The following is a 22,806-nucleotide window of genomic DNA, read 5'->3' on the forward strand; positions in this document are numbered from 1 at the left end:
AGGGGGTGGCTGCCTCTCTTGCTGGATCATGATCCGGCACAGTGCCTGGCATATGGTGAGGGCTCAACAAATAAGGAAAAGGGCTCATACAAGACTGACATCTTTTAACACGTAGGAGGAAACTCTTCTCCAAAAGCTCAGCTAAAAGCAACTTATTTAACATATCCTCAGTTCCTGAAATTGAGGGAGAAAAACAGGACAAGTACCAGAAAAGGTCTGGAGAGAAAGTGGGATGACTACAGGCTCCATAATGCACATGGAAATGGGCATAAATCTACACCACAAGCTCCAGGGCACGTGCATGAGAAAAACATGTAATAATCTCTTAAGAATTAAGGAAGATTTGGAATCAAGGAAAGGAGTAGAGAATAAAAGCCTTAAGGAAAAGGGAAGGAAGGTGGGCAGTCACTCCACTTGGGGACAGGGTCAAAGGCAGGAAGAAGACCTACCTTCAACAATTCAGATCAACATTTGGGTATCTACTGTTTGCCAGGAATTGTATAGGTGTTGACGAAGCAGTGATCAAAAAGGCCCAGTCCTACCTATTAAGGAGATCACAGTTCGGTGGCAAAGACTTATTACACAATGTATTGGCTGCTCTAGTAGAGATATAAATGAGGTGCTATGAAACACAGAGGAGAGACAGGTTAATAATGGAGATGAAAATTGAGATTTGAAAGATGAGAAAGCCAATAAGACAAGGGTTTAAAGGCATTTCAAACTCCTAAAAGAGAGGGGCAGGGAGCTTTACATGTAGTTAGTACTTGGTATTTCCCTCTTTTGGTGGATGCTGGGTGTTCGAGGAAGGCTGTAAAAATCTTTTTTTATGAAAATCTCTCTCTGGAGTGGTTGCTTGTCTCTGGTTTGACCGACTAGAGGGTCACTTGCTTGCTTGAAGCCCTTGGTTGCTCCCAGATGCTCCCTTCAGGCCAGTCTGGGCAGCCTGTTCATCTTGGCTTCTACCTTCTCTTTTCAAAATCCCCAGCTTTTACCTCAAGCTTCATTCCAGCCTTGCAGGGAGTGAGTCCTCTGAGCACAACCACCCAGTGGCCAAGGAGAGCTGGAACACTCTCCTACCCTTCTGCCTCCCACACACACTGCTTCCATGTCCACCAGCAAGAATGGCAGCCAGGGAGAGAGGACCGATCTGGAACGAGGCAGGGTGATGCGTGGACAGAGAAGGACCAGCCCTGAGGCAAAGGAGTGACCAGGCAAAGTTTTGTTGGGACGCTCCCATTGCTTCTGATGGTAAGGAACATTTTCTCCTGAAAGGCATTACAATCAATGTTATTTTCCTTCGTTTAAGATATTTTAAATTAAAAAATTTTATTACCAGAGTAATACATATTTATGAAGAACAATTGGAAAACACAAATTAGCAAAACAAAGTAGGTACCAAATAGATTCATAATCCTACCTCCTAGAACAGAAATAACTGTTAGCTCTTTATATATACATATATCCAAATTTATATATATGTATCCAAACTTATGTGTACTTAGATATAACATACAAAAAGTATATAAATTGTAAGTGCACACAGCTAGATATTTTTTCACAACATGAACACAGACATATAACTCCCAGTCAGATAAAAAAAAGTAGAACATTACCAATATCCAGAAGATCCCCATATGTTCCCTCCTAATCATTATTCCCTCCTTTTCAAAAGTAATATCTTGGGGTAGACAAAGACAATCTCTGTATGACCTCACTCATATGTGGAAGTTAAATATGTAGACAAAGAGAACAGATTAGTGGTTACCAGGGGAAAGGTGGGGTGGGGGGTGGGCACAAAGGGTGAAGGGGTGCACCTACAACATGACTGACAAACAACGTACAACTGAAATTTCACAAGGTTGTAAACTATCATAATCTCAATAAAAAGTTTTAAAAAAGTAATATCTTGGGGAAGAGGGTAGAAATCGGGGGTGACTGCTTAATGGGTACTGCTTGAAGTTCTGGAACTAGATAGAGGTAAAAGTTGCACACCATTGTGAATTACTGAATGCCACTGAATTGTATACTTTATAATGGTTATAATGTATATAATGGTAAATTTTCTATGTGTCTTTTCCCACAATTAAAAAAAATGACTGAAAAAAAGTAACCACTATTCTGACTTCTAACATCAGAGATCAACTTTGCCTGCTGAATTTGATATAAATGGAATCATAATCTTTTGTGTCTTTTTAAACACTGCATTAGTGAGAATTATGGCCATTGTTGAATGTAATTGTAGTTCACTCATCTTCACTGCTGTAGAGTATTCCACTGTATGACTCTATCATCGTTTATCCATTCCACCACTGACAGATATTTGGGTTGTTCCCTATTTTGGACTATTAAAAATAATACTGTCATGAACATTCTCATTCATGCTTTTGGTGTATAAACATATGTATTTCTGTTGGATACATAACTAAATCGAGTACATTTTATTTTTTTAAAGCACACTGTAATATACCTTTGTAACCTTCCTTTTCCATTTACTATTTCTCAAACATCTCTCTATACCAGTAAGTATTCTTTGATAACTATTTTTAAAAGCTGCATAGTATTCCATTGCAGCTAAATTTTTGCACTTACCTTTAATAATTTCCAAGTGAAACTGCTGGCTCAAAGGTTTTGAAGTTTGTTTTTTTAAAGATTGGCACCTGAGCTAACAACTGTTGCCAATCTTTTTTTTTTTTCAGCTGCTTTTTCTCCCCAAATCCCCCCAGTACATAGTTGTGTATTTTAGTTGTGGGCCCTTCTAGTTGTGGCATGTGGGACGCCGCCTCAACGTGGCCTGACGAGCAGTGCCATGTCCACGCCCAGGATCTGAACCAGTGAAACCCTGGGCTGCCGAAGCGGAGCGTGGGAACTTAACCACTCGGCCATGGGGCCGGTCCCTGAAGTTTCTTGATTAATTATTTATTGCTAAATTGACCTCCAGGAGAATCTATATTCTCAAGGTTACTCTGGGGCCTCAGGCTAAAGCACCAACCGCCAAGATTTCTACAATCTTGCCTACACTGAGCCCTCTCCTCATCTTCTTCCTCTCTTCTACTAAGTCCCTCTTCCTTTGTCTCAGGCCTTTCTTCCCGACCTCTTCTACTTTAGGGCCTACTTTTTTCAGAATGTCCCCCTACTTCCATCTAAGTTACTTCTACTTTCACATTCTTTCTTGGAAGTTAATCCTGACCACTATCACCCTTCAAGGCCCTTACCCTTCTTGACCACTGTTATTGCGTTTGTCACACTGTATTACAGTTGATGCTATCTGGCTCCAGTTCATCCATTACCATGTGCTCCTGAGGGCTGGAATAAGACATACAACAAAAACGATAAAATAAGGGGGCCCGGCCCTGTGGCCGACTGGTTAAGTTCACGTGCTCCGCTTCGGCAGCCCAGGGTTTCGCCAGTTCAGATCCTGGGTGCGGACATGGCACCGCTTATCAAGCCATGCTGAGGTCACAACCCACATGCCACAACTAGAGGGACCCACAACTAAGAATACACAACTATGTACCAGGGGGCTTTGGGGAGAAAAAGGAAAAATAAAATCTTAAAAAAGAAATGATAAAATGAGTGTCAGCTGTCATATAAGGACCCCCTCCTCTGTGCCAGGATTTAGACCGGCCACTCTCCACAGGGACTGTATCTTATTCGTCTCTGCACCCGCAGGGCCCACTACAGTTCCTGGCAGAGCATAAGCGCTCAGGACTATTTGTTGAGTCAGTCACAGAATGCTATGCTTCTGGGAGCAAGTCAAAGGAGAAGGCTGCCCACTCTGCCCCAACAAGGGCATCTGTTCACTCTGATAACACATGTCCTTTTGGAGAAAAAAAAAAAAAAAATCCCTACAATCCATTTTCCATAGAACAGCCAGAAGAATCTTTTAAAATTTAAAATCAGATCATGCCACTCATGGCTTAAAATCTTTCAATGGTTTCCCACTGAATTTTGAATAAAACCCAAATAACTTACTGTGGTCTCCATATATGGCCCCTGCTTTCTTCACTGGCTTCATCTCCTACCCCCCACCACCACCCTTTCATTAGACTCAAGCTATGCTGATCCTCTACCAAGCTCTTACTATGTGCCCTGTTCTAAGCACTTCTCATGTGTTATCTCACTTAATCCTCCCAACAATCTTATGAGGTAGGTACTATTATGATCTCCGTGTTACTGATGCAGAAACTGAAGGACAAACAGGCTAAGAACTTGCCCAAGGTCACACCATTAACAGCTGGCAGAGCTGGGGTTCCAAGTCCATGCTCTCAGCCAGTATATCATTAGTTTCCTCCTTCTCGACCATACCACCTTTGTTCTCACTCAGGGTCTTTGAGGTTGTTACTCCCTCTGCCTAGATGCTCTTCCCTAGTCCCTCCCAGGCCTGCCTTCTCCTCATCAGATCTCAGCTCAAACACTGCCTCCCTAGAAGACCTCCCCTGACTACTGGACTTTAACCCCCAGTCATTCTCTCCCACATGACCCTACCTTAATTTCTTGCATCTACTTACCAGTCTGGTACTCTTCTGGTTATTTTATTCATCTGTTTATTATATGACTCTTTGCACTATAATGTAAGTGCCATGGAGCAGGGATCCTGTCTCTGCTGCATATATTCATACCTAGACCAGAGTCTGACATGTGGCAAAGCCCCAAAAATGTGTATTGAATGGTCAGGGCCTCCTGACTTTGTAGTAGTAACAATCATCATAGCAGTAGTAGTGTTAACATTTGCTGAGCAGTATACTCTACACCATCACTGTGTTAATCATTTTACATATCTCATTTCATCCAAACCAGCACAAACACCCACGCTGCAAGGCAGAGAGTATCATACCCATTTTACAGACAAGGAAACTGAGTTTCACGGAAATTAAATAACTTTTCCAAGGTCAGATAGCTAGCAAAGCAGAAGAGCTCAAAGCCAAGCTCAGTTCTGTCTGATTCTCCAGTCCATGCTCTTTCCACTCAGCTGTGCTGCCCCCTTTATGGTCCAAGTCAAAGGCCAGCTATAGCCGACTCTCCAGTTAACACCATGGCTCTGCCTCTCTCCTGAACTCAGAACCCACACCCACTGGATGTCTCCGGGAGAATGTCACACATCGCCTCCTCCCTCCACACACTCAATGTTCATAACCCAACTCTCCACCTTTCCCACAAAACTCAGCTCTCCTTTAGGAAGTCTTATTCTCTTTAGTGCTACCACTATTAGTTACCCAGGCTTCCAGAGCTTCTCAAAATTCTAGTGATCTTTCAATCTTCCTTGATCTTAAAATAAAGCCCAAGCTCCTAAACATGGTTTTGAGTATCTGCCAAGATTTAACCCCTGCCTACCTCTCTCTCTCTCCCTCATCGCTCTCTCTCCCTCATTCTAGAGACAGGCCTTCTTCCCATTCCTCCAAGTTGCCACGGTCCTACCTCAAAACCTTTGCATATGCTGCCCCTTCTGCCTGGGACAGTGTCTGGCCCTTCCTCCTCCTTAGGTAATTCTATTATTCTTCAGAATTTAGCATGTTACTTGTTCAGGGACGCCTTCCCCGATCCCCAGCCTTGTTCTGCTTTGAGGCACTCACCATAATTGCAATTGTGTGTCTGACTTTCTCCCAGGCTGAACACACAGAAAAGGTGAGGACTAGGTCTGTCCCGTTCAATGCTGCATCCCCCGTGCCTCACATGTAGTAGATGCTCAGTAACTATCTGTTGATCTTCTCCCACATCCAGTGAGTCAGCTGGCTTTGTAGACCCTGCCTTTATCATGTCTGTTTCCCCCAATAGAATGTAAGCTCCAGGAGGGCAGGGATTTCTGTTTTACTCACTCTTGCTTCTCCAGCACCCAAGTATTCATTAAATGAATATATCCATAACTTCCTTTCCATTTCTAATGCCCCTGCTCTCCACATTTCAGCAGAACACCAGATATGACGCCACACCAGGCTTCTACATACCAGAGGGCTCTCCCAGTCAGAAAGCTGAAATGCTGAACAGACTAGCAGAGAAAGAGACAGACAGACCTCATCCCAGTGACCACGATGTTTGAGTTTCTTCATTTGAGACTTGGAGTTTGTGCAACATTGTAGGACTCTCTCATCATGTTGTTTTCTTCTAATTAAAAACCTTTACAAAATATGGAGTTCAGGATCTTCCAAAGGACTGCATTTGTGGGTTTCTTGGGTAAGGGCTGGAGTCCAGTGACATGTGAAAACCTCTTGAGAAAGCACGGGAGGAAGGCAGAGCGAGGTAGAAGGGTGTGGGCTTAGGAGACATGCCCAGGAACTCTGCTTACCAGCTGTATATTCGGCAGTAGTCGCTCCTTTTCCCCACTTGTAAAACAGGGATAAAAATGCTTACCTTGCAATGTTGTTGGGGGGTTTAGAAATATTTGCAGGATACACTGGCTCAGAAAGTGTTCAAAAAATGGGAATTCTTACCACAGCCTTTTATGCTACCAACTTGCACATACAGATACAAAGGTGCCATGTAGCTAACTGTTCCGTCTCCCCAAAGGAGCTAAATGGCCCCAGGAGGACCAGGAACACATCTCAATCATCTTTAAATACCCAGAGAACAACTTAGCCAAAGGCGTTTATCAACCATCACTGACTACATTAATGAGCAGCCCAGTACGGAGCACCGAGCTGCACACTCAGCTTCCAACAAACGTTAACTCATTTCAGTCCAAGTGGGACAAGAAGATGGCAGTCAGGCCAGTTGCTCCAGCAGCGAGCGGGCCAGGCGGAATTCAGAAGGCCCTACCACAGGCTAACACCTGCCCTTGGCAGAAGAACGCCAGCTCCCGGTGTCTGGAACCTCACCCAGCTTTGTCCTTTGTGATAGCGCCACCTAGCGAGGGCCCGGAGGCACTACCGTCTACTCCGGGCAATGCCAGGACCACTGCGACAAGGTGTTAGCCGCTCAGGCTTGGGACGCGGAATGTGGTCCGCCCGAACTCGTGTCCTGCCATCTGAGTGCCAGGTTAATGGTTTAGACTAGAGATGCGCTCCTTCCACGACCCCGCGGGGAAGCCCATGCCGTCCCTCCCCCAACCTCGTCCAGAACTGTGGGGCGAGTCAGCTTTCCACTACGATTCATACACAATTGACCAGCCATCTATCCCAGGACACTTCACGGTCTCCTCCAATCGAATCCTCGCGAGTAGGCAAAGCAGGCATTACCCTCATCAGAGTCACTGTACAGATGAGGAAACTGAGGCTCAGCGGGAAGGGGTTAACCCAAGGTCACATAGCCGAAGCGGCAGGGCTGGGACGAGAATCCAAGCCTCTCGGAACGGGGTCGGTGGCTCCTTCCCCCACCACAGGCCCCTCATTCATGTGCAAACAGAGCATGCCACTCCCACGGGGCGGGGGGAGGCTCGGGAGCCCTGCGCCAAGAAGCAGCGTGGGGCGCAGGATAAACACGGCCCAGCGGCGACCGACAGCCCCCTCCTCCTTCTCGGCCCACTGAGGGCCGGCACGCTCGCCGCGGCTCGGGGGCGGAGAACAGGGGCCCAGGGAAGGAAACAGGGTCCCGCGCGAGGAGGCCCTGGGAGCACGCGGCGCCGGGTCACGTGAGAGGGGAGCGCCGGCGAGGGTCGCCGCACGCACGCACGCACGCACGATGTACGTAAACACGCACTGAGGCGTTGAAAGCCGCTAGCCCGAAGCCCCGGGTCACATGTGGAGGGTGGCAGTCGAGAACGAGGGGGCGGGAAAAAGGGAGAGGTCACGTGAAGGAGGCCAGCGCGGGGAGGTCACGTGAGGGGGGACGGAGGCGTGGCCGCCGGGGAGGAGGAGGAGGAGGGGCGCGCGGCTTCCGGCGGCTGGGGGGGCCGGCGAGCGGAGGGGGGGGCCCTGTCCCGGAGGTGGCGGCGGCGCCATCTTGGCGAAGGGGGGATCAGGAAGTGCGGACCGCGGCGGCGGCGGCGGCGGCGGCGGCGGAGCCCGGAGCGGAGGCCGGAGGCTCCCGGCCCGCCGGCCCCGGAGCGGAGCGGAGCGGAGGATGCAGCAGCCGCAGCCGCAGGGGCAGCAGCAGCCGGGGCCGGGGCAGCAGCTGGGGGGCCAGGGGGCGGCGCCGGGGGCCGGGGGCGGCCCAGGGGGGGGGCCGGGGCCGGGGCCCTGCCTGAGGCGGGAGCTGAAGCTGCTCGAGTCCATCTTCCACCGCGGCCACGAGCGCTTCCGCATTGCCAGCGCCTGCCTGGACGAGCTGAGCTGCGAGTTCCTGCTGGCTGGGGCTGGAGGGGCCGGGGCGGGGGCCGCGCCCGGACCGCATCTCCCCCCACGGGGGTCGGTGCCTGGGGATCCCGTCCGCATCCACTGCAACATCACGGTGAGGACCCCCTCGCTTGCGCCTCTCCGGGGGCCCCTTGTCAGGGACTCAGGATCGCCCTGTACAGTTTTTTGCTCTCAAAGGACCAAGGAGGCCGAATCCCCTCTCTGGGTTCGGCACCTTCTCTTCAGGTTACACTTGTTTCTGCCGCTTGAGGTTCTGCCGTGCACCCAGAATCTCTACCATTGACCCTTCGTAATGAGGGACACCCCGACATATGGCGCCTCGACTGCCCCTTTCCACTAACCCACCCACACTCCAAGGTTTATGATTTTGGGTCCTTTTGGTTACTTCACGACTTTACGTTGTCACCTAGCAATGCCCCTTCCTTCCCTTAACTCTCATCTCAAGGTTCCAGGCCTCTGCACTGACCTCAGCTGGAAGGACCTCGCTTGGAACTCGGCACGTTTCATCGATGCCCCTTTCTCAGTAGTACCTTTGACTTAGGACGTTACCACCTGTGGGATCCCTGCCCAGGCGTCTCTCATGCAGCCCCTCTTTGCTTTCTGAGTTTTACGAAGTGATAGTTTGCAGCTCACTGACTCCTCTTGTTTCGATTCCCTTTTATTCTGCTGTAACCTCTAACTCTCCTCCTTTTGCCCCAGCTGGTAGCAGATCTGCCACTCCCCTCCTGTTCCCTGTGGATGTCTCCAGTTGCCCTGGTTGTTGCCTTTCCTGGTAATGATGGTGCTGTCTAGGGCTGTCCGTTTTATTCTGAGTAGGAGCAGTTCCTTTTCTCCCCAGTGAACGTCTTTCCATCCTAGGCGTGCTGGACTAGGAGACACCTCACATGTCTCCTGTCTAGTCTACCCTCAAACGTCCCTTGAAGAGGGCTCGCCTCTGATAATCTGGGAATGTCTGCTACTGCATGGTGTGGCACTTACATTGGTTCATACTACCCGCTGTGACAGTGTTCTCCCTGCTAGGAGCATTGGTTAAGGAGCCAGGGGACAGTACTTTATCCAGGCAGGCAGACTGCAAATGTCAGTAGTTTGGGGAAGGACAGATTTGTGAATTGTCTGGCACTTAGGGGCCTGAATTCAATTTACATGATTCTTGTTTCCTATCCCTTTCCTTCATCAAACCAGGTCGAGGTTTGGAGAGGCAAGCCTCAGCTTGGGTTGGATGATGCCCCACCAAAACTCGTGTGTCCCATTTCTTCTGTCTGCTCCCATTTCCCTCCCCCACTTTTTTCCCTGCTAAAAAGTTATTATTGAAGGACTAGGTGTGGCTTAGTCAGGTGAAGACTCCAGTATCTTTGATAGTTTGTTTTCCTCCAGCATTGATGATTAGAGCCATGGCAGAGCTAAGACCCCCGTAGAAGTGGCATGCGTGGAAACCTCCAGAGTTAATTTTCTTCCTGAATTAAGCTTCCAGTTCCTTAAGGGTAGGTTTGCCCCCTTCTAGCTGCCCTTGCAGTTGCCAGAGGCCGTCTACTGTCTTTGTCTCTGGAAGGAAGTTAGTTTAGAAGGTTCTCAGTGAGACTCCCTGTGGCCCCTATAGAGGAGACTTGGCCTGACTGGCCCCCTTGGTTTGGGCAGAGGGGGAGTCTGGTCAGGCTGCATTTGGCACTGTGGCTCAGGAATGCTGGGAATGTTAGCAGCGTAGGCTTCTTTCTCCCAGCCTGCCATGTGGAGCCCTACAGCCTACGCCTGGACCAAGAAGGTGGCAGGTTCCCAAGGGAGAAGTGGGGAGAGTTGGCCTTTGAGGGGTTCTCTTGGGAGTGAGGTGGGGAGAGTCTTCCTGCTACCGTTTTACTATTGGGTTCTGGAGATATGATCTAGTCTTTATTCCTCCTTCCCTAGCTAAAATGAAAGTGAGCTGCAGCCTCTGCTTTTTTTCACATCAGTGTGATTGTGATGAGGCCATCCTTTCCTCAGCTGATTATGGAGTTTGAAAAGCAGGAGGGTTGGAGGACGCTGTGCTGGGTGTGGAAGAATTTCAAGTCTGGAACTTGTATAGGCAGCACAGTAGATAGGAGGCCTCCCTCACTGTTAGCAGTTTGGCTCTGCTGCTTTCTCTGATGTATACTCTTGAGGAAAGAAAGAAAAGGGTCCAGGCTTCTTGGAAGGGTCCTTCCAGGGACCTTTTCTGCTGGTCTAGGATTTGTTGGCAAGCTGCTTGGTTAGAGACTGACCTGCTGAGCTGGGCTTTTATGTGTGTGTAATGGGGGTGAGGGACGAGCAGAGGGACTAGAAGTCTTGGGAAGCTGAGGGCAGGCAAAATCTAGCTTTTCCCAGAGTCCTCCATCTTGACCACTCTACTCTCCCTGCTCTTTTCCCCTCAGGAGTCATACCCTGCTGTGCCCCCCATCTGGTCGGTGGAGTCCGATGACCCTAACTTGGCTGCTGTCTTGGAGAGGCTGGTGGACATAAAGAAGGGGAATACTCTGGTGAGGGGGCCAGGTTGTTGGGGTGGGGGTGCATTTTCTTCCTATGAGGCCCATGTCCTGGAGACATCCTGTGAAAGGGAGATGTATCTGGAAAGTGGATGGTGCAGTGGGCTCAACATTTGGGGCCAGACTTCTTAGAGGAATTGCTTACTGAAGCCAGAGGGAGAGCCCTGCACCAGCCCCAGGATTGGTCCAGTAAACTCCTTCCTGCAGCCACATGGTCCGTCAGGTTTAGGGAACTAGGTGCCAACATGGGATCTAAGCTAAGAGCTCATCCATGCACCAGTCCAGATTGGGGTGGGGAAGGAGTATTTGATGTCACTGTGGTCTCCTACCCCCAGCTATTGCAGCATCTGAAGAGGATCATCTCCGACCTGTGTAAACTCTATAACCTCCCTCAGCATCCAGATGTGGAGATGCTGGATCAGCCCTTGCCAGCAGAGCAGGTGAGCAGTGGAGGGGCTTGGGGCCCTGTTGTGCAGCCTTGCCTCACACACAGCACTCAATAAACACATGTTAATTGAGATGAATCTGTAGTAGTTTCTCTTCACCTCTACGCACTCCAAACACACAGACATTTTGTGACTCCTGGTCTCTTTCTTTTCCCGATGGGAATCTAGCTAAATGGGGCACTAGTAGCTTCACCTCTCTCTCAAAGCTCACTTTCATGGGCAGCATCCTTCATGACAAGAGGAAGGGGGGAATTTTTACCACTAGCAGTAGTAGTTGGTGGCCACTGGGGACCCAGGCCCCTGGTCAAGAACTGAGAACACAATGTCAGTCTAGAGATAATTGAGTAAAGGAGGGTTTCTTGGGAAAATTAAACTGGGATTTGTGAGGTAGGTGACAGAAACAGCCATTTTGCTTCTCTTTGATTCTTTGGCATATGGTAGGAGGATAATAGGCTGGTAGTGAAGTCATTCCCTGGGCTGTTGCTTCTACTCAGATCTGGCCGGTAGAGAGGCTGGCAGCAGTATGGGCAGGTGCACAGTTTCCAAACCTGGAGCCCAGGGGACTAGGTCAGAGGCTGCCTTCTAGGAAGCCACCGGGGCTCTGATCTCCATCTTTCCCCTCCCCACCGCAGTGCACACAGGAAGACGTGTCTTCAGAAGACGAAGATGAGGAGATGCCTGAGGTAGGCTTGCTGCCTAAGGCGGCACTGGCGGGAAGCTCGCTCAGTCTCAGCATTGAGCACCCACTGTATACAGAGCTCCAGAATAGAACTGGGGAGAGGAAAATCCCAGAGGAATAAGGACGGGTTTAGTGACCTGAAGGAGCAGTCAGTGTAGTAGAGGAGGCAGGGCACCCACATTCAACCACTGAGGACAGTGAAGTGCAAGTCTATGTAAATCAAGCAGCCAGTTTATTTCAGATGGCTTTGGAGTCAGACCTGAGTTCACATCCTGTATCTCCTAGCTGTCTTAATTGGAGAATTTTGCCTAATCTCATTAAGCTGTTGTCCCCTTATTTATAAAATAGGATTATAACATCAACTTCATTTGGTTGTCTTGAAGATTAAATGAGGCATTGCATGTAAAATGCTCCATACAGTACATGATAAGTGCTAAATGATCTGATATATTCTCTAAAAACATGGATACTTTTCTGGAATGTAACATAATGGTTAAGAATTTGACCTTCAGAGCCAGACCGAATTTGATTCACGTCTGAGCTCTACTAAAGAGTTGTATGACTTGGGGTGTGATAGTTAACCTCAGGAGACCTCAGCTTCCTCATCTGTAAATGAGGGTAATGGTACAATAATGGCATGGTGGCCGTAAGAATTAAATGAGCTACAGTGAATAGCATCTAGTACAGTACCTGAGATATAATAAACATTCAGTAGATGTCAGCAGCTAATGTAATAATTAGAAGGTTAGTATTAACTGTGTCTTGCCAGAGCGAGGAGATCACACTGATGGCTTTGTTTCCGAGCATTGGATTAGCGACCCGGGTTCTGAAACTTCTGTGACTTTGTTAGAGTCTTAAGATGCAGAAAGGGCTGGTGATATATGAAACGTACCTCCTCTCAGACAGTGGACAGCCTTCTGCGCCACCCCTCCAGCATCTGAGGGGGCGGAATCCTGGATGTGGGCTCCCCCTCCCCCATGCACAGTGAGCTGCTTGCTCACTTAGAGCAGGGTGAATAGGGGCTAATTCTGTTCCTGACCTCCCTCATTTGCATCCTGGCAGTGGGTGCCTCTGCACACCTGACTTGGGCCCTGCACTTGTAGGGAGGGCACATTTCTGATCCAGGTTTCTCCTTTAGACTTGGAGTGGCAAGAAATCCTGGGTACGACAATCATCTGGTGAAACCTTAGCTTTGAGTCACAACATCAAGCCAGAGTTTCTATAAATTAAGGAAGAGTTTCTGCTGCCAAGGGAGAGTTTAGGGATGGTTGGAGCAGGGTCAGTCTGGGGAACAAGAGGGCTGAGCCCCTGCTTGCTTTCCCTGGGTCCTCATATAGTTCTGCTGCTTGAGAACTGCCTAGGAGGAGAGATTGACCTTGTTATTTGGATTGTGGTGGGAATGGGACTGGGAATTGTTCCAGAAAAGGAAAGGGTATCGTGTTCATTAGCCTGCTAGCTAGACCACCGTGTGTTAACTTGCAGCTCTAGGCCAAACGGGACTGAAGGGGATGGCCTGCCTCCACAACCTGTGTTGGTTTCTTTCTTCCTCTCCCCCACTCCCATCCAAACCTCCTCCAGGACACAGAAGACCTAGATCACTATGAAATGAAAGAGGAAGAGCCAGCTGAGGGCAAGAAATCTGAAGATGATGGCATCGGAAAAGAAAACTTGGCCATACTAGAGAAAATTAAAAAGAACCAGAGGCAAGATTACTTAAATGTACGTGCCTTCTAGGGAGAAGCTGAGCCAAGGGGTTGGTGGGCACTGGCTGGGAGGTGGTAGGCCATGGTGTATCAGTCTGGGGAGTAAACTCCTTTTTTTTTGGTGGCTTATGGATGTGCCTAATCCTTGCCAAAATCCTGGGCAGGCTGCCACACTGCCCCTAAGGTCTAGTGTGCGTATTTCCAAACCCCATGACTGTGGGATGTTTCTGTCATCCCTCCCTTGCAGGGTGCAGTGTCTGGCTCGGTGCAGGCCACTGACCGGCTGATGAAGGAGCTCAGGGATATATACCGATCACAGAGTTTCAAAGGCGGTGAGTTTGCCTCAGAGGGGCCTGAACTGGAGCTTCTCATAAAGAAATATATGATAGTGGTAACGGGCCCTGAGAGGTTTGGGATATACAAATGCTTGTGAACTTTCCAGGCCAAGAATGGACCTCCTCAAGCCCATGGTTTAGACTGGATGCATGTCCATCTGGGGTGAACCTCTTAGAACCTTCGATCTTTTTTCTCTCAGCCTGGGAAAGGGATCTGTATGAGGGACCACTTACCACCTGGACTGTCCTAATAACACCTATCTTCCTCCTCCCTTTCAGGAAACTATGCAGTCGAACTCGTGAATGACAGTCTGTATGATTGGAATGTCAAACTCCTCAAGTGAGTATGGACTCTGGGATTGGAAAGGAAGTTTAGTATGAGTGGTGGGAGTCTCCAGGGCAGTGCTGTGAGCTTGTTAGTTTCAGGGTCCCAGGAGCGAGTGTGGGCACTGTTTTGTCCCTCTGCTGCTAGCCTAGGGGTGTGGGAGCTGTCATGAGGCTCCTGAGCTGGGACCAGGAGTGTGAGCCCAGACTTGTTGCTTCATAGAGTTGACCAGGACAGCGCTTTGCACAACGATCTCCAGATCCTCAAAGAGAAAGAAGGAGCCGACTTCATCCTACTTAACTTTTCCTTTAAAGTAAGACTGTTTCCTTTTCTAGTTCCTCCCGCCTTTGCCTAGGTGTCCTTCCCTGCCCTGCAGTCCTGTGGAGGACACTGGCCTCCCCTCCCTGATTGTGGCCTCTGTCTCTCTCTCAGGATAACTTTCCCTTTGACCCACCGTTTGTCAGGGTTGTCTCTCCAGTCCTCTCCGGAGGGTGAGTGGCTCCAAAAGGGCAGAGGGCGGCTCCTGTTGCAGAGGGGAAGGCAGGGGTGTGGAGCTTTTGCCAGGCACAACTGACTGACCTTTCTTCTGCAGGTATGTTCTGGGCGGAGGTGCCATCTGCATGGAACTTCTCACCAAACAGGTGAGTGTGTGTCTCGCTCTTGGCTAGGCTGCTGTGGGCAGGGCTGGGCCGAGCTTTACTCCCCCACACCACCCCCCCCACCACGGGTTGGGTGATAGGCACAGTGTGGCCCTTTCATCCTGCCGGGCAGGGCCTCACCCACTGACCCAGGCAGGCAGGTGATGGCTGTTCCGGAGTGAAGGGCAAGGGCCCTTCTGTATATGTAGCTGCTTGCCGGAGAACAAGTGCAAGGTTTCTCTGAAAACTCTTCTGACTGGTTTGCTTTGTCCCTCCCTGTTGCCCAGGGCTGGAGCAGTGCCTACTCAATAGAGTCCGTGATCATGCAGATCAGTGCCACACTGGTGAAGGGAAAAGCACGAGTGCAGTTCGGAGCCAACAAAGTAAGGAGCCCGGCCTGGGACTGTGGGACAGCCCCACATACAGTCTGGGCCCCTAGCAGGCCAGGTGCCTTCTTTCAGGGACCGAGAGGATGAGGCCTCTGGGCTGGCAGCATCAGATGAGCAGGCCTGGGATATCCACAGTGGGAGTAGGATAAGGGCTTTGGTCTGAGAGGCATCCTAAGTCTTCTGGGAGGGTACGGGTCTGGAAAGGGAAGGCTATGGCGTTGCACCCCAAAGGGACCTTCCAGATGGAGGGTACTGTGTCAACAGAGCAAAGTACTGGGAGCCAGGACTCTGGGTCTCTGGGTGGTGGCAGCCTATGGAAGGTGAGGGACAGTAAGGGCACAGCTGGCTGTGACCTGATTTGGTGGTTTCCTCTCCCCAGTCTCAGTACAGTCTGACAAGAGCACAGCAGTCCTACAAGTCCTTGGTGCAGATCCACGAAAAAAACGGTGAGGCTGGAGCCAGGACTCGAGATTCGGACACTTGCCAGGCCTGAGGCTTTCACTTGCAGCCAAATAGCAAGAACCCTTTCTTTTGGTTTCTGAGCCTTTACCACCCATTAACACAGCACCTGCACCTGTTCTCCAAAGAAGGGCTGGAGGTGGCTAACGGCCTCCTCTTCTCCCAGAAAAGCACCAACCATCATGCCACCTGTAGGGTTGGCGCTGCTCCCCTTGCCGACCGCCCTTTGAGAAAACTCATCTCACTCTTCTGTCATCTCAGGTTGGGCACCTCATTCTCCCTTTCCTTATGATCTCCAGGTTGGCAGTTTCTCAGCTTCCCATACATCTTCTCTCCCCGCTTGCTGGGAATCCCTTCCTAGGATCTTTTCGCCTGTAACCCTGAAGATGTCTTCTGTCATTGCTGTTGTGAGGGTGGGCTTCAGCCTCCATCTCACTGACTGTTTTGTTTGGTGTCTTTGCAGGCTGGTACACACCCCCAAAGGAAGATGGCTAACCCTGGAGTGTCCTTCCCCTCCTCCTTCCCCAGGCACCACTGGACCAATTACCTTTGAATGCTGTATTTGGATCTCACGCTGCCTCTGTGGTTCCCTCCCTCATTTTTCCTGGACGTGATAGCTCTGCCTATTGCAGGACAATGATGGCTATTCTAAACGCTAAGGAAAAAAAACACACACAGAACTGTTTCAAGTACTCAAGACTGACTTACAGACCAACCAACCACCTGGCTGGAACCCTTGCTAGCAGGCATTCTTATAAAAGAAACTTTCAAGCCTCCTTATATTGCTGGAAACTCAGCTGTGCTCCAGACTAGAGCCTCCTTACCTATGCTATGGATTTTTAATTTATTTTCTCTTATTTCATGTACACTGCTTTTTTTGGTTACAGTGTATGATGGATGTGTATGAAAAAAATGTATCTTTGGGAAAACAATTACAGTTTGTTAATTTGAAGATGTGCTGGTCTTGACTCATATTTATTTTTATTCCCACATCCCACCCCACCCCCATCCCCTGAAGTACTTGGGTGGTGGGGAGGGGTACCAGGTCCACTGTGGCTGTGGTGAAGATGATGAGAGGCTGTACTTTGCTACTGAAGCCAGAGAAAGGTGGAGCTGAAGCACACGCCTGGCTCAGCCCCAGAGTTCTCCTGAAGGCCTCTGGAACGACCAGCACTTGTTTCCCTTGGAGTGCAGAGCCCAGCCTGCTAAACCACAATGCAGCAGGCTGAAATGATGACCTTAATTCTTAGGGCTACTGTTCTTCTCTAGTCACAGGTGTTTTCAAATTTTTAAGGGAAAAAATGAGGAAGGAGGCCTAAGAGGCTGCTTCACAGAACTGCTTTTAAATGAACTGGGGACGGAGGCACAGTCTCCGTGTGTCTGTGGCCTTCCTGGTCTCAGCAACACAATCTTGCTACAACCTGGCATTCACTGGTTCCCTACCCCCTGGACACTGGCTCCTAACGAGCACTGAAAGGTGTTCCTTGGTAGCTCCTCTGGTCATCCTGTCTCTTACTTCATTTGGTCTTGTAAGAGAAGATGGGCATAGCTCTGAAGTAAGTGGCTTGGTTTGGAGAATTATGGATTCTCAAGCCACTCCCATACGGTGGGTCCTACTGTTTTAATGTGTGTGGGGGGGCGGGTTCTGTACACCTGTGTCCTCAACTCAGGCTCTGGAACTGCTGGGAAGGGGAGAGTGAGGTGGGAAGTCTGCTGAGCTAGAACTGTCAGGGCTGTGGTGTCTGTACACGCTATTTGAAGGTGTGGGCATGATGTCTGCATGTGACACGCACTACCTACCTGTCTGGGTCACTAAGCTTGCTCTCAGGCTGAGACAGTCTCTTAGGACAGACTGTGCCCACAGGCTGGACAGTGACTGAAATGACAGACTAGGGACGGCCGAGAAAGTCTTAGAAAGCCCAGATTCCAGACAGCTGCCTAGGAACCTGTGGGACGCGAGAGCTCTGCAATGCTGTTTGAGACACAGCAATTTTAACAGTGGTCATTTAACCCCCTTTTCTTTGAAGGGATTTTAATGTCTTGCTGCTTCAGGTGGATGAGTTCACTGGTCCCACTCAATGCTGCTCTAACTCTACCCACGCCCACCTGAGATGGGGTGCTAATATATGTTGAGATTGAGATAAAGAGGGGACCCAAGGGGAAAACTCATTCCATAGAGCTGACACCTGGTTTTCAAGGCCTCTGTGGCTTTCCTCAGAACTTATCACCAGCCCTGGCTGGAAAGTAGATTGTGTTTTTAGTAATGTGTACTGTGAGCTGTCCTCTGTATAATGTATTTTGTAATGTATTTTTCTCATCTACCAAAGGATGAAACAAATAAAATTATTTAAATAGTTTGGCTCTAATAAAATTATTTACAGAAATAATTGGGTCCATGTTCACCTGACATAAAGGAAAACGCCAGCTCCTGAGTTGTATACCACCAACACTAAGAGAATCTTCCACTGTTCCCGTCAAACCTAACACTCCCTTTTATGACCTTAAGTTTAAGGTTCTAATGAAATTACAAAGCATAAAAAAGAATCAAGGCCCTATCATCCTGAACCAATTTTCTGCTCTCCACTAAGGCAGGCAGAAATGAAACAAACTTTTAGGTTGTTACCGGATCCCTCGCGTGTGCATCTATATCCCCGGGCGGGGGCAGCCCCAGAGTCCAAGGATGGAGCTGAGGGAATGCGTGAGGCACATGGCTGCTTCTCAATCTCACCGTGGCATTTTAGGAGGCAGGGCTGGGAGGGGTGGCCAGACAGGAATGGATCACCCCAAACTTGTGAAACATGCCAACGTTTATTCATCAAGTTGACGGCTCACTGGCTAGTGCTCCCCACCTGATCCTACAATGGAACGCCAGAAAAATTAAGCAGAATCTTAGGGCAACTGATATGGCACTATATGGTGCAAAGAAGAGACACAGAAAGGAATACATGGGCTCCCTCAGGCTTTCAACCTCATAGAAGCTTCCTATGTTTGGTTCAAATGTTCATGCTGAGTTGGGGAACCAAAAATACGACAAATTGGGACTTCACTCTCTCTTTTTTGAGAGGTGAGCTGGGGGCAAATGGGAATCAAATCAATGCTGGGCACCAGTGTGGCCTATTCACCCCCAAGGCCTCGAGAACGAAAGGGGTACAAGAGGGCAGCGCCGGCAGAATCTGGACCAGGGAGGGAACACACTGATTGTAGCCACGTTATTTAAACTCTTCAAACTTCAGGATGTGCGACTGGAAGAGAAACACAAAGTCTCAGCGGGAAGGAAGGACCGTCCCTAACCCCTTGGATAACTTCAGTTTGTTTCGTCAAAGGGAACACAGGCCAGGAAAACATGCAGGATCGAGGCTGCAGCTGAGAGCCCGAGGGGGGAGGGGAGGGGAAGAGCTTGATACGGGGCAGTTACCTCCAAGTTCAAAGCACCAGTGATCTTCCCTTTGAGGATGCGATGGATAACCTGATACGAACTCAAAATGTCTACAAAACAAAACACAACAACAAAACCTTGGTGGCACTTGATCAGGCAGGAGGAGCAAGGGAGGGAAGCAAGAGGCCGCGGTGGGGAAGCGCTCTGGCTGCAGACCAGCTCCTCCGGACAAGTCTCTGCTAGTCAGTGTGAACTCCCTGCTGCCAGGATAAAATGAGGTGGTAAATGCTGGAAAGGTGGGGGAGGGCAAAGTAAGAGCACATAAAAGGAGGCATTATTATTGTTGTTAAAATAATTACAGGGATCTGGGCTGTTACATTCTCTAATGGGAAATTCTGGGGACAGAAAATTGTGTTCACTCAACTCTGCTCTGAGAGTTTGGGCTGGAGAGAGAGATGGAGGTTAAAGAGCAGAGAGGCCTTCACCACAAGGAGTGAGCACTCTCACGGTGGCAACAGGCAGGGCAGCACACTGGTCAGAAACCCACCTTTCTCCCCTACTCAGATCCTGCCATCCCCCCAAACTCTGGGACTCTATGCATGAAACTGGCTCCTATCAAGAGTCAGACCTCAGTTCCCAGCTTTGCTATTTTCTTGTTATGAAACATAAAGAAGGTCCTTTCACTTTTCTGAGCCTTACTTTTCTCCTCCATAAAAGGAGGAAAATTGTACCCCTGCCTGCCTGACCTCTCAGGGCCGTCTCCAAGTCCACACGAGAGTGAGCACCCCCGGATCTGGCCCCTCTGACAGGCTGGGAGCTGCTCTTTGGGGCGAGGGCCCCTCTGCTCTGGGCCACCCTCCAACACCCAAGCAGTCAGGCTCAGCCGACTGGAGCTCCGAGCTCTGGCTGTCAGCTTGTTACTCCCCAGGCTGGGCAGCAGGGGCCCTCTTCATGCAATGACCCAAGACAACCTCTGGGGGGTGCCCCCTCCCAGGGAGCCTTGGCTCTGCGCTGTGTGGAGGTGCTTTTCCATCTTACTGGGTGTGTGTGTGTGTGTGTGTGTGTGTGTGTGTGTGTGTGTGTGGGTGTGTGTGTGTGTGTGTGTGTGTGTGTGTGTGTGTGTGTGAGAAAGAGTGTGTGTGTCCGTGTTTCTTCACCTCCACCTCTCCTCCTCATCCCCCAAAGCATTCTGTCATCCTCACATTTCACCCAACCCCAATCTTCAGAAGGGGCAGAGCAAGCACGAGGCCTCTCCATTTCAAGGACGTAGGAACTGAGGCCCCGACGGGTGTCTGGATCTAAAGTAACGGCCCATCAGGAGAAGACCCCGAGTCCAGTGCTTATCCCTGTCACTAGCTTTCAAATTTTAGTTTTCTTCCAGAACAGAATCCTTTTGCAATGAAATCTTAAGCAAAATTCAATGCACATAAAACAGATGAGAGCTGACCGGCGCTGGCAGAAGTGTGGTGAGAAGCCTGCCCTCCCTGCCCCACCGGAGAACTTGGCCTTCGGGCAGTACCTGAGGTCTCTCTCGGGATCTCGGGGCTCAGAGAACCCAGGTGTGAAAACCAGCACTCAAGAGGCAGCTTTGCAAGGGGCAGATGCCAAAAACTGGGGTGAGATCAAAAGACGAGAGGCTGAAAGGCACCCCGAGGGCCTCTGGCCCCTTGCGCCATTCGCCGCTGAGATCTGGGGGCAGGCACAGCATCTCCCACCCCTGACGTCTTCAGGAAGAGCGGGGAGAGGAGGATGGTTTACCTTTCTCCAGCATGAATGGCTGAGTCAGAGGGGGGATGGTCCAGAAGTCGTCGCTATCCAGGCTGCGCAGGGACTGCACCGGGATGGTGGCCGACCGGCCAAAATCGATGAACATGACCACAGCCCAGGCGTCCACCCGGTCCAGCACCCAGCACCTGGCCAGAGGGAGAGGAGGGCTGTTCCACCTGCTGCCGTGCACAGAGCTCCTCAAGAAAGAGGGCTTGAAGGTCCAGACGGAGGAACAGTGAGTTTCTGTGCTTTTCCCTCCCTTGGACAGGGAAGCGGTAACAAGCAGACAAGATCTTGAGAGGAAGCAGCAGGAAAGAAGCCAGAGTCCAAAGGAGGGAGAAAAGAGGGAGGGGAGGCGCTGCTCGGCCCGCGGCCTCTCCTGCACCCTCCAGCCCCCCGGGCACACACCTGTTCCAGGCCCGCCCGTAATCGCCCAGGTGGTACTCCGCCAGACAGCGGGTCCCGCGCTGCACGGCCCAGTCCTGCAGGTAGGGCTGCCGCTCCTCCGCCTGGGCCAGGGTGCTGAACAGCGCCTGCATGTTCCGGTGCAGAGTCTGCAGATGGGACAAACGCAACGGGCCTCACTGCCTGCTTTGCATCACACATCTGTCTCTGTGGATGTCACCTGTTACTCCAGTGTCGCTAATTGGCCCCAAGGGAACCAAACATATGAGGTGGGAGGGAGGAGGACACTGAAGCCAGGGATCGGACTGCGGTCACCCTGATCTGCACCACTGACTGGCCCCCACACCACACTCACCCCAAGAAGGCTCCGCGGGAAGGTGCCGAAGCCCAAGAGGGCCACCAACAAGCCCGTACCTCAGTGACATGCATGGCCCAGAAGAATGGGGTCTGCGGGACGATGCTGGTCACCAGCAGCCCCACCTCCCCGCCGATGTTGTGGATGGTGGCCAGCCAGCACAGGTCTCGGAAGCACTCCCTCAGGAGCAGCACCAGGAAGGACCCTCTGCGGGAGGAGCAGGGAACAAAGGGAAGAGGGAGAAGGAAGGAGCGATTCCACTGGCACCGTCCTGGAGGATGCTGGGTGGGCCACAGGCAGGAGGATCACCCTGAGCTGGAGAGCCGCGCTCACCCCTCCGGGGTGGGGGACGAGTACTCAAGGCATCCTAATGCAGAGCAGAGGAAGCACCGTGCCAGGGGGCCCAGGGGCTTGGGAGTCTGGGAAGGGGGAGCAGTGAGGGAAGCAAAACACACCGGGGAATGCCATAGAGAGAGACAGGCAAAAGCCCTCGCTGGGCTGACCCTGAGCCTGCCAAAGTGACTCATGAACCTCTAAATGATGCGAGTGTGGGCCGGCCACGACCCAGGACATGTTTTCAACCCCAGATTCACTCCTCCCCGTGTTTCAGCACATGCCCAATGCACAAACTTTATCACCTGCCTAAGTCACACGTGGTCAGCAAGGCAACACTGCTGCTTTAAAAAAACAAAACCAGGGGGCCAGCCCGGTGGCACAGTGGTTAAGTTCACACGCTCCACTTCAGCAGCCCAGCTTCACGGGCCAGGACCCAGGGCACAGACCTACACACTACCCATCAAGTCATGCTGTGGCAGCATCCCACATACAAAATAGAGGCAGACTGGCACAGATGTTAGCTCAGGGCCAATCTTCCTCACCAAAAAAAATAAAATAAAATAAAATAACCACTCTCCTATAGCATTTCAAGTCAGATTATTCTGGCATCCCTGTCATTAAGAATGGTGTCCACTTCCACCAGGGAAAAGGTGGGGTGGGGGGTGGGCACAAAGGGTGAAGTGGTGCACCTACAACATGACTGACAAACATCAATGTACAACTGAAATTTCACAAGATTGTAACCTATCATTAACTCAACAACAACAACAACAAAAAGAATGGTGTCCACTTGTTAAAGCAGAAGATGTTGTGGACCCGCTGATCTCACGGCACCCAGGGGGAGGAGAGTCACAGGCCCTCACTGTACATAAGCAG

At 50.4% G+C, this 22,806-nt stretch overlaps 2 protein-coding genes across 3 annotated transcripts in view; one reads left to right on the forward strand and one right to left on the reverse strand.

Annotated features, from left to right (window-relative positions):
- Positions 1-7,821: 7,821 nt before the first annotated feature.
- UBE2Q1 (ubiquitin conjugating enzyme E2 Q1) lies at positions 7,822-16,643 on the forward strand. Its single transcript, XM_046681492.1, has 13 exons — positions 7,822-8,319; positions 10,607-10,711; positions 11,053-11,157; positions 11,796-11,846; positions 13,421-13,561; positions 13,793-13,877; positions 14,160-14,220; positions 14,428-14,518; positions 14,638-14,696; positions 14,798-14,846; positions 15,131-15,226; positions 15,612-15,678; positions 16,155-16,643. Exons 1-13 carry the CDS (start codon positions 7,993-7,995, stop codon positions 16,184-16,186), a joined length of 1,269 nt encoding a protein of 422 aa, XP_046537448.1. The 5' UTR covers positions 7,822-7,992; the 3' UTR covers positions 16,187-16,643.
- A 1,837-nt stretch (positions 16,644-18,480) lies between these two features.
- The window catches only part of TDRD10 (tudor domain containing 10), a 47,217-nt gene continuing 42,891 nt past the window's right edge, over positions 18,481-22,806 (reverse strand). For both annotated transcript variants that reach the window (XM_046681490.1, XM_046681489.1), the window contains exons 9-13: positions 21,654-21,801; positions 21,243-21,388; positions 20,826-20,980; positions 19,107-19,177; positions 18,481-18,933 (exon numbers count right to left, since the gene is read on the reverse strand). In XM_046681490.1, coding sequence (XP_046537446.1) covers positions 18,901-18,933; positions 19,107-19,177; positions 20,826-20,980; positions 21,243-21,388; positions 21,654-21,801 — 553 coding nt within the window. In that variant the 3' untranslated portion in view covers positions 18,481-18,900. The remainder of the gene's footprint in view (positions 18,934-19,106; positions 19,178-20,825; positions 20,981-21,242; positions 21,389-21,653; positions 21,802-22,806) is intronic.

The sequence above is a fragment of the Equus quagga genome, chromosome 13 (assembly GCF_021613505.1).
Source record: "Equus quagga isolate Etosha38 chromosome 13, UCLA_HA_Equagga_1.0, whole genome shotgun sequence".
NCBI classification, from domain to species: domain Eukaryota; kingdom Metazoa; phylum Chordata; class Mammalia; order Perissodactyla; family Equidae; genus Equus; species Equus quagga.

What these genes read in the sequence shown, in the direction of transcription:
- UBE2Q1 (XM_046681492.1), top strand. Translation starts at nt 7,993, where the DNA reads ATGCAGCAGCCGCAGCCGCAGGGGCAGCAGCAGCCGGGGCCGGGGCAG. An exon ending in TCTCCAGTCCTCTCCGGAGG is followed by an intron (nt 14,697 to 14,797) that starts GTGAGTGGCTCC and finishes TTTCTTCTGCAG; the next exon opens with GTATGTTCTGGGCGGAGGTG. An exon ending in TGGAACTTCTCACCAAACAG is followed by an intron (nt 14,847 to 15,130) that starts GTGAGTGTGTGT and finishes CCTGTTGCCCAG; the next exon opens with GGCTGGAGCAGTGCCTACTC.